The 13,846-nt window shown below is 40.4% G+C and overlaps 1 protein-coding gene across 12 annotated transcripts in view; it reads right to left on the reverse strand.

Moving 5' to 3' along the window:
• Positions 1-546: 546 nt before the first annotated feature.
• FN1 (fibronectin 1) overlaps positions 547-13,846 on the reverse strand; it is a 67,039-nt gene continuing 53,739 nt past the window's right edge. For 4 of the 12 annotated variants that reach the window (XM_031029928.2, XM_006735010.3, XM_006735011.3 and 1 more), the window contains 8 exons: positions 12,423-12,512; positions 11,024-11,130; positions 9,518-9,656; positions 7,199-7,363; positions 5,170-5,295; positions 4,556-4,662; positions 1,695-1,802; positions 547-1,293 (listed from right to left, as the gene is read on the reverse strand). In XM_031029928.2, the coding sequence (XP_030885788.1) occupies positions 1,222-1,293; positions 1,695-1,802; positions 4,556-4,662; positions 5,170-5,295; positions 7,199-7,363; positions 9,518-9,656; positions 11,024-11,130; positions 12,423-12,512 (914 nt within the window). In that variant the 3' untranslated portion in view covers positions 547-1,221. Of the gene's footprint in view, positions 1,294-1,694; positions 1,803-4,555; positions 4,663-5,169; positions 5,296-7,198; positions 7,364-9,517; positions 9,657-11,023; positions 11,491-12,422; positions 12,513-13,846 lie in introns of all 12 variants that reach the window. The other 8 variants (XM_031029925.2, XM_006735005.3, XM_031029927.2 and 5 more) reach the window with 2 other exon arrangements.

Raw genomic sequence — 13,846 nt, forward strand, 5'->3', positions numbered from 1 at the left:
TCAGGAGTTTTGCAAACTCTGTCCTGCTGGGGCACCCTGAAAGTGTCAGCTGGCAGGCATCAAGAGGACCTGGGGTTGAGGTTCTTGTATCACACCATTGCCCTAAGACAAAGCTCCTCTAGGATGTGCTATTCAAGTCGTTTTAACATCTCATCTTTTTTTCTTCCTAGAAGGTAACCTCTTTGAATAGGTGTTTATTCAGTGAGGGGAAGAAGGGAAGGAGGGGGAATGATGTTTGGAATAGAACAAAGATTCTTTCAGTCCCACTTCTGAAGAGCTGGCTAGCAAGTTCAACAATATTTGAGTCCACTAAAATCCGGGAAAACAGAGATATGAAACTAGCCCTATTACTGAAGAGATGAAATATCAAGAATGAATCTGTTCTTATAGTGACAGACTTGGACAATTTTGTACTTAAATCGCCCAAGGAGAGAGCTATACACATCATAGGTTTTCAAATGTTTGCTGAATTGAAAAGGAACATTCATGGGGAATCTTCTTTTCCCCCAAATTTCTTTATGCAAAAAAGAAGCCACGACATTCAAGTTGTGGAATGTAAATCTTTTATTAAACGGTTGTCTTTCCACAGTAGTAAAGCTTTGGCACATACAGTATAAAAAATAATCACCAACCATAATTATACCAAATTCCTCTTATCAACTGCATACTAAATGTCTTCAATACAATTTTTTCCATATAAAAATACTGGGAAAAATTGATAAATAACAGATAAGAGAAAGATTTTACTAGAATCATTTGAAAAAGGTGAATACTGTGGATATTTTAAATATCACAGTAACAAGGACATGCCGTTCTTACAATATCGCAGGCCAGTGAAGTGGAAGCAGAAGTGTTTGGGTAACTTTCCTACTTAAAATTTCAGAGGATACAATTTCAATGCATCTTTATGTTGGTTGGCGCCTGTGCTCCCTGTTGATCCCAAACCAAATCACAAGTGAGAATCATTTCATTTAAAATACTGAACGGTATTGAATACTTCAGAGCAGAACGGGCAATGTACGGCCCCCACTTACGAGAAAAGTCTCAAAACACTCCCAGGGGTGATGCTTGGAGAAGCTGTGAGTTGAGCTGAAGCTGGAGAAGTTACTCCAGAGCAAAAGGGCTTAAGAGAGAAACACTCTAAGATGGGGTCTGCTAACATCACTCCAGTTTGGATGGACCTTGACAGAGATCCATGCTTGTTCCTCTGGGTCCGAAATACTACTCTCGGGAATCTTCTCTGTCAGCCTGTACATCTATAGGCATGAAGCATTCAATGGGGCAGTTGACGTTCTGTTAAAACAGAAAAAGGAAAAACAAAACAAAACAGCCTTCTGTTAAAATAGAAGAAAAATTCACCAAAAAAAAAAATCCTGTGAGGCGTACGGAATAAAAGCAGAGAGGCTTTGATGACAACTGCTTACAGACAGGAGAATGTTTCTGGCTTCGGGAACTTAGCAATGTACTGGGCAATAGGCAATGTACTGGGCAATAGGAGATCTTCAAACGTTTTGATAAATTTGAACCTAAATTGTGTTAGAGGGTACAGTCTTCTACTCAAGGCATTTAAAAGATGTTTTTAACAATAAGGAACACTTGGCTCATTCAGAAGAAAGGTACCTACAGAAAGAGACTCCCTACTAGGTATCTAACTGCGTTTAGGGGAGAAACACTCAAGGTGCAGGTGCACGTACAGTGTTAGTTCTCTGATGGTATCTTTGCGAGTACTGGTTGTAGTGGCCGGTGGAGCCTTCCTGACCGGGTTCAGCCCCTGGTCTGCGGCAGTTGTCACAGCGCCAGCCCTGAGAGAACACAGACATGAAGTCAAACGGGGTTTACGATCACCCAAGAACATCACCATTAGTGCCTTCATTAAAGAAGAATTTCAGGTCTTACCTCTTGGCAATGTATGAGCAGTTAATCTCTCTGATGCTGATTTTAGGCATTTATAACTTTTAGAATACATTTTGGCTTATTACTCATATCTTCTGATCACTCCTGTCTATTTATGATTTTCCTGAAATGTCCTCCCTTCTCTTCCCATTCAAACCCCATCCATCTGCTAAGGCTCGTTCCAGTCCCAACTTCCTAAGTACGCTTTCTGTACTAGAAGACACAGAGAAGTTTTCCCAGAATCCTAGAGCTTTCTACAAGGGAGTTGAGATCACAGGACAAACACCTTCATTTTATAGGAAATGCAGCCCCAAAGACTGCCTTGCTCGGAGCAAGTGGAAGGAGATCCACACAGTGAAGTGCTCTTGATTTGGGACTGCCCCCCAGTTGAGTGATGCCTGGCCATGCTCCTTCTGCTGTCCCTTCCTTCCTGCATTGCCATGGCCAGTGGACGCTGTAGCTTTTCATCTGGCCACACCTGGGATAAGAGATGGGAACAGGACTGAGCTGAGCCACTAAGACTTCTCCCTGAGATTATTTCTAGAAATGTGAGGAGACGTGTTCTCCTTCACTGTTGCTCCTAAGCCTGTAGGGGATAAACACAGAGCTAATAGAGGTCATCTTTTTCACTATCAGCAGGGGCTTCTGGAAAACAAAGCCAATACAAAGGAACAAAGCAGGGGCGCCTGGGTGGCTCAGTTGGTTAAGCAACTGCCTTCAGCTCAGGTCATGATCCTGGAGACCAGGGATCGAGTCCCACATCGGGCTCCCTGCTCAGCGGGGAATCTGCTTCTCCCTCTGACCCTCCCCCCTCTCATGCTCTCTCTCTGTCTCATTCGTTCTCTCTCAAATAAATAACTAAAATCTTAACAAAAAAAAACAAAGGAACAAAGCATATGAGAGAGTGAGAGACTCTGAATACCACTGTCGGACTGGTCCTGAAGCGGGTAGATCCTGGACTCTTGTTACGTCTTTCTTTTGCCTTAATCAACCTGAGCTGACCTTTCCTCTTACAACCAAAAGAACCTTAAATAATACAATCACTTTCTTCCTTATACTGTCACTTAAGTATTCCAGACATATTTCTCCATTTAAAAGCATATTCCCCATAACACCTAATACAATACAGGTAAATACCTACTTACAGAGTCACTGAATCTTGCTTTCACATAAAAATGTAACAGTTTCCACTGCTGTCATAAGTGTTTCATTTAGCACTTTCTTTAGAACAGAATAGGTGTCACAAATGAAAGGTCTCATGTGCATAAATACTGAGGAGATGCTGAAGTGAGATCACATTCTACAAATTCACTTTCCATCACACATTTCTATACCAGCCACTTACCAGAAAAGGTCCACCATCACAGTCTTCATAGGTGTTAATGAGAGACAGAGCACCTCCACAGCTTTTCTCTATCAGAATGGGGAGCCTCTCCCTCCCCACCTAACCACTACGGGTGGAAGGAGATCAGAGTAGTTTCCATGGGCTGCCCCAGGTCCTCAGGTGGGGCAGAGCCAGACCCCTGAAGACCCTTTCCTGCTGCAGGACTAATTTTCCTAAAAACCACTTTCCATCATGCTCCCTTTCTTCTTGGGTACCTACAATTGGCTAATGCAATAGGCTTCAGCCAGTGAATCTTACCCTGGCGGGGGGAGCATGGTCTTCATGTATCAGAATGTGAGGAGCTGTTGGAGACGGTATGTTTTCATTGGAAACAAAGGAATGTTATATTCCTTTGCTTTTGAGTTACATGAAATTTTATTTTGAAATTTCAAATAACATTAGAGGAAAGCATAGCATTTTTTTTTTATTATTATAGTGAAGTAGGGCACAGATGAGAAATGGTTGAGAACTTCTCGGTTAAACAGTGGACTTCCAGGCCCTTCCATAAGTGCCCCCCCACCTTCTTCTCATCTGATTTGTTACAAGACACCGGGCAGTGGGTTGGCTTACTGGAACCCACATATAACAGCTCCTTCCCATCCCGGGTGGTACACTTACTCCAGTCTTTCTGCTTCCTCCTCTTCCCTCAACCTATTTTAAACATCCGAAACCCCAGCCAGTGTATGTTTCTCTTTTCCATGGAACCTCTCTTGCTGATTCCAGCCTACCTGGAAACTATTTGTCAGACCCACGAAGAAACTCACTTAATTAGCTTGACTCTCAATGTATGCTAACTTAATGCCTCCAATTATATCCTTAAGAGCCAGGACCATTCCACATTCCCTCTGTCTGTCCCATATTCCTTAGCACAGTGCTAGATCTGTAGCAGGAATCTATTATTGGCTTGAGAGAGGGTATTTTCTTAGACCCTTTCTTAGATCTTAACAACATTGCCATGTGGACATCTATCCATCAGCATGGATCTAGAGGCCCAATGCTACCCAGCATTTGACACTTCAGTTGCTGAAGAATAGAGACAGCCTGAGAATAGTAGGTGTGAGGGGGGGCTGAGGCTGCCATGGAGCGGAGAACTGGGAAGGGGTGTAGAGTAGCCTCATGTTGGCAGCTCTGTGCCAACAGGAAAGGAGGTATTTCTACTTTCATAAGGGGCATTACCACACCTTTGTGTACAGCACACACACAGCAAGCTGACCTCTCAATCACCAGTGCAGGAGCCTCCCCTTTATCTTATCTCAATTACAGGGAGGCCGGCCTTACCTGCTGGCCTCCAAAGCATGTGCAAGAACAAATGGCACCAAGATATTCCTTCTGCCACTGTTCTCCCACGTGGTATGTCTTCCCATCATCATAACACGTGGCCTCATCTACATGGAGATACAAGTCAGAAGGTCACGTAAGACTGAGAACAAGACAGACTTCACCTTTATATGTAGGGGTGGGTTCTGGTTCTCTCCAAAATGTGCATCCTCACAGCCCAAATCCCACATGTTTATGGGAACCATTGGTAACAGAAGTACTGCTGTATAGATCTTAGGGCAGCACTTCCAAAAACTAAATCTGATAACCTGAAGAGTTTAATGTTTTAAAAGTTGAATCTGAAGACCCATAAAGCTTTCTTGTAATATTTCACTGCAGATTATGGTCAAAATACTCAGGTCAGAAAAGTGCTAACCTGTCCTATAATAACGTTAAATCATGGCTCATTTTTGAAGCTTGTCTCCACTTTCCCAAATCAAAAGATTAACAAACCCACTGTTCACTCCTCAAGGAGACCTAAAGTCTCCAGTCATTTCTGTGAATGAGAGTTACAGCTCAGTAATAAAAGTGGGAGTGCTTAAGGCACTAAAGATGATCTATGGCAACGAACGTACGAGGATCACACTTGAATTCTCCTTTTCCATTTCCAAGACATGTGCAGCTCATCATCTGGCCATTTTCCCCCTGACGATCCCACTTCTCTCCAATCTTGTAGTTCACACCATTATCATGGCACCATTCTGTGGGGGGGGGTGGTGGGAATCAGAGGCAAAGAGTTATCAGTGTGTTCTGACTCACAAGACAGTGCTCTGGGACATGTCATGGGATTTTAAAAGCCAGGTACCTGGAAGGAGTGGCAAGAAAAGCTGAGGGTCATGATCTCCATGACAGACTACTTTGTGGTTGGATTTAAAAATATTATCTTTATCACTTAACATTTTCCAGGACATTTTAAAATGCAATTCATTTCCCCATAATCATGTCACAAGAATAGTCGGGGACCTTCATTTGCATTCTCACTATTAAGGTTTAACATTATTGAAAACCAAAGTAGGATTTAAATAGTCTTTTGAGAATGGATCATAGACAAAAAGTCACTTTTTGGATTTGCAGAGAACCTGGATACGATGTAGTTCTATTAACCAAAAAACAAAGCTCAGCTGGCTTATACATGCCCTAACCTGTTTCTTGTAAATGGAAAGAGTAAAAGAATAAACCTGTGTATCAAAATAAAGCAAAAACCAACAAAATGATAAATCACTGGTTATTATTCCAACAGATAAGACTTGTTCTGAAGAATATCTAAAAGTCACAGTTGCATATCTTTAACTGCTGTCCATAAAAGATGACATTTTAATCTCTAAGGTTTTTACTAAAACAAAACACACTTCAGAAGTTTGTATAACAAGTCAGCCATTCATTAAACTTTTTTTTCATTCCTAAACTTTAAAAGTTATTTGACAATTATCACATCTAAGCAAAGAATATGTCAGTTGAGCCAGAGAATCACATAAATCACCTTACAGCTCTGTTCCCGCATTGTGCCTAAGTACTTACCTAGATAATAAATATACAGACTTAAAATAGTTCAGTTTCAGAAATGAAAAACCACCTAACTGATGCCAAATTTTCAAACTTCCAACTCCTACATGGCATAGGACACATCTGTTCCATCTTTCCATTTTCAGATGGTCAAGCACAGTAGTCTACATTTGAAAAAATTAGTTGTCTCCATATTTCAGATGGTCAAGCACAGTAGTCTACATTTGAAAAAATTAGTTGTCTCCATATTTTAGTCTGAATTAAACCATTTCATATTTTAGTGTGAAAATCTTTAAAAAATCTGTTATGTTGGATTTCCCCAAATATAATTTCGGGGTATGTCTGTAGGCGGCTTGTTTATAAGCCATAATGGGTAACACCTATAAATATAAACCAACTGTCAATAATAATCACATCCCCTAAAAAAGCATAAATGAAAGTTTTATAAATTCTAATATTAAACCTCAAAGCATAATAAGTTATCCCTAGGATTATTTTAACTGAAAATACCATTAAAAATGTTAAAATCTTTTTATAGTTTGAAAATCAAATATTTTTCCATTGAAGTTGATTCTTAATTATCTATAGATGATTATCAGTACTCTCTACATTACTTGGCAAGATTCAAGCTACCTGATATGTGTATGTGTACGTGTGATATGACAGTGTGTATATGTTATGATATGTGTATGTTTGGTTTGTACTGAAAGAGTGTGAGTATAAATGTTTACCTCCGAACTCACTCAACATTAAAGATTAAGAGCGATTTGGGATTCCTTTGTGTCTCTGATACTTACTCTTCATTAGACTTAGCTCCAGAGAGTTTGACTTTATTATCTTAACAGAAAATTTAAAAAAATCATTACCATCACAAATGTATTTTTAATTAATAGTCATATTGACAAAGAACCCCTGAAATGAAGCAATATTCAACAAGTAAAATTTCCCATCATTCTTTATGATGCAAAATGTTACTTTGAGTCAAGCAGTCTCCCCTCTTTTGCTTCATGTTTGGAAGAGCCTGTGTCTGCCAAACATGCTTCCTTGACACATTGTGCAAATGCATGAAACTGGAGGAGACAGACAAAGCAAGCTACTCACTAGATGAATCACATCTGAAATGACCACTGCCAAAGCCTAAGCACTGGCACGAGAGCTTAAAGCCAGATTCAGACAACCGTTCCCACTCCTCTCCAACGGCATAATGGGAAACTGTGTAGGGGTCGAAGCATGAGTCATCTGTAGGTTGGTTTAGGCCTTGGTTGACTACATGAAAAAAGGAGGAAGAGAAAAAAAAAAAGACATCTTAATGGTGATTTTAGACCATAAGAAGAAAACTGAATTATTGTTATAATGACCTAGTCTAAAACAGAAATCCCAGCAGCATTAAGAAACATTCATTTGTTTTACCAATGCATCAGTTGCTCTAATAAACAATGCTTAGATGTTGCCAGAGGACACTTGCCACGAGCACTTTAAAAGGACTCTAACTTTCATTTTTGCCATCAGTACTAAAAAAATCACCATTTCAGGTAAAACTAGTCTATAGCACCTGAAACATATCTTGAGGCATTTTTAAGCTAGTTAAGAACTCCAGTGGGATGCAAAGGCTGAAATGTCTCTCCATCACTACCTGAGTGACCTTAAGCTAGTTATTTTGCATTTCTCTGCCTTACTTCCCTCATCTGTAATATGGGGTTAATCATAAAAATATATCTGCTCAGGATCTTGTAAAGATTACGTGGATATCATGAATTCAAAGCACTGGTCCATTGCCAGCACTTAGAAAGTGCCCACCAAGTAAAGAAAATTATTAGAGAGCATCCTTTGGTTTTAATGCAAAAGTCTTAGCCATTTTTATATACTATTATAATGCAATATTCACTTCTATTATTGCATTTTTTGCATCATAGCTAGAGTTTGTACATTAGTATGATAGTAATAGGAGAGCTTTACTTTATCATTAAAATCAACTGTTCCAAATAAGAGAAAGCAAGTGATATGAATGACTTAAGAATACGTAATGTAGTCTCTTCGTGTTGTCTAGTATATCGGTTTTTATGTTTTGAGAAAACTTAAGTAATCTGTGAAACCAAAGTATGCTTCCAATGATTCTCTAAAAATTACATAAACTAATTTCTGTGACTTTGAATCCCACTGTGTGTATTTCTTTTTACAGTGTAAAAATCAAAAGCTCGAAAGCAATAGATATTTGAAGTGTGTAATGTTTAAAAGGCATCGCCCTGGAAGAAAATAGAGTTTGGGAGAAACTAAGAAGTCTGACATGTCTGAAAGGCCAGAGAACCTGGCTAGAATGCAGAATATTGCTGCTGGGGATACGGGGTTGGAAAGGAAAATGAAAGGAACCTAAAGTGTTACTAGGGGTTTCAGTAACCCTCCTAAAAATAGCCACCAGTTAAAATTCCACCTGACTTAAGTTATGGAGATGGAATCTTTAAAAAAAAATGATGTGGAAAAGCACAAAGACTTTTGTGCTTTTGAAAATTCCTTTCCCGTGGCTTTCCACTAGTAAAACCACACAAGGCAGAAGGCATGCATCACCATAGATACATAATAAACAAGTACTATATGATCCCCCCACCAGTCAACTGCTTAAATTCACAGATATTTATACATGTAAAATATCACAGTCATCTGCAACCCTAGGAAAAAAGCCTGTCATTTGACAGAGACAGAATTCAGCACTCCCTGCTGCTGTGGGATAGAGAACCCTCTGGTGGGAAGACTGAAGATTCATGGTTTTGAGGATTCCCTATCTCACGTTCCTTGGTCAATCTTCAGCTGATGCAGGTTAAAAAGCCAGGTGATTCACTACTGATTTAAAAGGACTGTGCAGGTGCTACAAAGAGGGGTCCGTGATCATTTAACTTCTATTTTGGCTTTGGGGTTATATAATTAGAAAAAGAAATTGAAAAAACATTGAAAGAAGGTAGCTCTTTGAACAGAAATGGGGTATGTTTGTAGCATTTTACATCAGGAACAAAACCAGCAGTCACTAATGTCTGCAGATAGGGAATTTCCTTTATAGATAATCCGTTTCGGTACTTAGAGATCACGCAAGAGGACAGCAATGTGGTGAGGAGCAGAGGGTCTGGGAAAAGAGATTGGGGGACCAGTGCCCTGTATCAACTCAGACACTCGCTAGCAGGGAGTCAGAATGTTGGACTAAATCACGCTTGAGGTCCCTTCCAGGTCTATTATCATATCACTGAGACTACTTTACAAAGAAACTAGGATACTGTGAGGGAAGAATAATTGAATGTGAAGTTGCTCATTTACTTCATGGCATCACTTCCCAAAGTTAAAAGGCAACAACAACAAAGGAACAGTGGAGAGAAAAAGTGTCTTTGGAGTAGTCCAGAGGGGAGCCTGCGCCTGAGTAACCAGGCATTCACATACCAGAGTTGCCAACAGTAATAACCTCCTCCCGAACCTTGTGCCTCTTCTGGTCTTTCAGGGCCTCCACTATGATGTTGTAAGTGGCCCCTCTGGTAAGGCCTGTCAGTGTGGCGCTAGCAGAGGTCCCAGGAACTCGGAACTGCAATCATTGGCACATCCAAAGTGAGGGAGAAACGTTATACTGAGGAATTGACGTGACTCTTTCCCTATTCTCTTATCAACAACCTGCACTATGTAAGTAAAGCAAAGGAAGACAAAGAAGGAGGGTATGTATAAACGTCCCAGACCAGCCCGTGGAGAGAAATGGAACTTGGGTGAGGGGCCATCTTTTCAATCTGCCAAATTTTCCTGTCAAAAATCTACCCTATGTGCTCCATAGTTACCATGAGCCCTCAGTAATTCAACAGCCTCCTGTTCATCCTGCTGTGACTGCAGGCCTGTGCAAGCCCACTGGACTCCCCTGGCCATGCCCTTTTCACATAAAACGTGGACACTGCGCTGTGTGGGAGATATACTCATATCTGCAAGGTGGCATGTGACCCTGACATGGGGTCCTTAAAGCATTTGGGCAAATCCTCAAACTCATGTTTCTAAGCTCATAAATCTTTCACAGTGTAGTCAGTTTTTTTTTTTAATTCTGCCACTTTCTAAAAATAAGAACCCACTAAAAATTGGTACCAGCAAGACAAATTAAAGAATAAAAGTTTTAAAGAGTCAGTCACTTATAACAGCTGATGTGCACAACTTCATGTAAATTCTTTTTCCTGGGACATACTGTAGATAATGGGATTCTTCAAGGACAAACTATAAGGATGGCATTTTATTTCATTTATTTATTTTTAAAGATTTCATTTTTAAGCAATCTCTATACCCAACCTGAAGCTCGAACTCACAACCCTGAGATCAAGAGTCACATGCCCTTCTAACTAAGCCAGCCAGGAGCCCCAAGGATGGCATTTTAGCCCTTCCTGCACAAATGTAAGTTCAGGCAGAATATTTATCTCTCTTTTCTCAGATCATTTCTTTGTCCATATTACTAAGGAGCCTCAAATGTGTGAGAATAATAGAAATTATTTTATTCTCTCTACGAAACAAAAGCTGATGCTACTCTTTGGTACATCCCCCAAAGCACAGCCATACTGAGGTCTAAAAAAGAGAAACCAGGGCTTAAGCATGCTAACTTTCTTTCTTTTTTTTTTTTTAAAGATTTTATTTATTTATTTGACAGTGAGAGAGACAGCGAGAGAGGGAACACAAGCAGGGGGAGTGGGAGAGGGAGAAGCAGGCTTCCCGCTGAGCAGGGAGCCCAATGCGGGGCTCAATCCCAGGACCCTGGGATCATGACCTGAGCCGAAGGCATCCACTTAACTGACTGACCACCCAGGCATCCCAAGCGTGCTACCTTTCTAAGAGGCCCTAGAATGTTTATATTAGAGCTCTGGTCACTTCAGTTACCTAGCTTACTTATTTCTAGGCTGCCCAGAAGTAAAGAGAAAAATCAATTACCTGCAAAGGTTCTTCATCAGTGTCAACCGGATGACATGAAATGATATACTCAGAGCTTTCTTGGAATGGGGTCCAAGAGATGGTTGTCTGAGAGAGAGCTTCTTGTCCTGTAGAGGCATTTGGATTGAGTCCCATAACGTGAGGGTAGAGGTGATGGTCAACGTCTCCCCTGGGGACATGACCAACTTGGATCTCCTCATTTACATTCGGCGGATATGGTCTTGGCCTATGCCTTACAGGGGAGGCCATTGTGGGCGGTGTGGTGCGCCTAAAGCCATGCTCCTCAAAGATCATTTGTTGCCCAACACTGGGCTGCTGACCAGAAGTGCCAGGAAGCTGAATACCGTTTCCAGTGTCATACCCAGGGTTGGTGATGAAAGGGGTCTTTTGAACTGTGGAGGGAACATCCAAGATCTCTGGTCCGTGAAGATTTGGGTGTGGAAGGGTTACCAGTTGGGGAAGCTCATCTAGCCAAGAGAGGTTAGAGCCAAAAAAGCAAAGCGTGTTAAGCTCCCCAAAGTAGCAGCAGTGGTCATTACCAATTCAGGCAACAATGACAGCTTATCGATCTAATCAAAGACTCTAGAACATTAGCAGTTCTTAGATCACAAGACACTTTCTCCAAAAAAGAAATCTTTATGATTTTTCTCAAAGGTTTCTTTATAGTTTAGAGTGAAAAAAGCGTTAGTATGAATTTATCATACACACAAAGCTTTGAACCGCTAAGCCCCACAGAAGCTACTTCTGCTCAAATTAAGCCTAATGGAACTGAAATGTGCAGGCTTTTTTCTTCTTTTCTTCGTTTGAGAATCATGTTATAACGACTAGAATCCAGACTAATTATTTCAGCATCTGAAGTATGAGAATTCCAGTTTTTCATGAATTGAAATGGTAAAAATAGATAAAAATACATACATGTTTATTTCCAAAATTCTCCTATTAGTATAAATAATGAATTTTCTTCAAGTTAAACTGAAATTGGATGAAAAAGTACGATTATTTAGTTCAAGTTTCAGAAACCGGATGATAAATAAAGAGAACGGGAAGGATTATTTTCCCTAGTATTTTTTTTTTTTTTTAACATTAACTTCAACAGAAGGTATAGAAGAATAGCAATAACAGCAACCTGGTTTCTACATTTTAATATCTGGCTTAGATTTTTTAAAGGTGAATAGAAGGCTTTATATTGATTGGCGAAGAGAAAAATAAAACGGAAAGCTGCAGATTATGTTAGGTTATTGTGCTGTCAAAGAGCACAACATATATATGCTAAGCTGATTAAGAAAAAATTTCCATGAGAAAGTTATCAAAACCTGGAGAGCCTTTTCACTGCAAAATTGATCACTTCTAATTAGTTTTGTCTTCATTATCTTCCTATTACCCAGAAGGTGCCCTTTACCTGTCTTTTTCCTTCCAATCAGGGGCTCACTCTTCTGGTTATTCTTGAGGGCAATGACTTGGATGGTGTACTCGGTGCCCGGTTCCAGACCTGATGGAAGGACAGATCATCACGTTATGTCTGTGGGCTCAGCTAGTCAAATGGGAGTTGACCTTACCAGGAGATGCAATTGGGAAGCAAGCATCTTCTCTCTGGCTGGCCTTTTTGGCCTCCTGAAAGGTAAAATTGACTTCATTTTTTTTCCACAAAACCCAAATACTCCACATATTGTGGCCACTTGGTAAATTAATAACTTTCCTATCAAATCTGACACCTGAAAAAGCACTTTTATGCTAACATCTTGTGGGTATTCTTTTACCATGTTGTCTTATTCGCCCTTTTGAATTCAAGAAAATCTATCAGCACTGTACACCACCAGTGGGATATACATTTGGGAGAGATCATTGCAGATTGTATACATGAATCTACTTAGGGCCTAATAACGAGATGGTCCTCAGTGGCAGGATCAATGAAAAGTTAGACAAAGGTAAGTACTCTGTAGGAGAGGGTGGCCAATCTCTGTGTGGCCCCTGTAGGAAGCCAATTCAACTCCTTCCATGAGTGATTCTATTTTCCTGTCCCCAAAGTTTCTAAAAAAGCAGTGTCTCTTTCTGGTATCTCTGTGTTCTGTAAGATTTTCAAGTCCAGATGATATCCTGAAGAGAGTTTAAAAATTAAATCTCCTGGGGCGCCTGGGTGGCTCAGTCGTTAAGCGTCTGCCTTTGGCTCAGGTCATGATCTCAGGGTCCTGGGATCGAGTCCCACATCGGGCTCCCTGCTCGGCAAGAAGCCTGCTTCTCACTCTCCCCCCTGCTTGTGTTCCCTCTCTCGCTGTCTCTCTCTCTCTCAAATAAATAAATAAAATCTTAAAAAAAAAAAAAAAATTAAATCTCCTGGACAAAAATAATACCAAAGGCTTATGATCTTTCCCACTGAAATGGACAACCCTGATTCCCATTCCAGGCATGCTTTCCAGTATGGGTGGTTGGGAATCCCTTTGTCTCAAGACCCATTCTGTGAACCTGGGTAATGAAGGCAGTGGCAGGTGGCACTCTGGCAAGGCCTATTAGATCATCAGATCTTTAGAGAGCTAGTGGGGAAGACAGGATCTCAATTAGCTAGTTTGTTTTGAAAAATGTCTTTTTTCTAGGACAGGACTTTACACTTATCTGGCAAACATACAGCCAATAAAAAGATTCTAGTTATGCCATTAGACAGTATTAGAATTATTGTATTTTCATGAATCCATGTCTTTTGAGATGTACTGAGCTCTACAGCTCCTTGATAGAAGATGCTTTTTGAAGTTATCAGAAATGGGGCTTCTTATTCTCATGATACAGCATCAAAGACACAGTTGGAATCTGCTAAGCGCTTTGTGTGTCCTA

This window comes from Leptonychotes weddellii, chromosome 3, assembly GCF_054177405.1.
Source record: "Leptonychotes weddellii isolate Sample4059 chromosome 3, ASM5417740v2, whole genome shotgun sequence".
In the NCBI taxonomy this organism is placed as follows: Eukaryota; Metazoa; Chordata; class Mammalia; order Carnivora; family Phocidae; genus Leptonychotes; species Leptonychotes weddellii.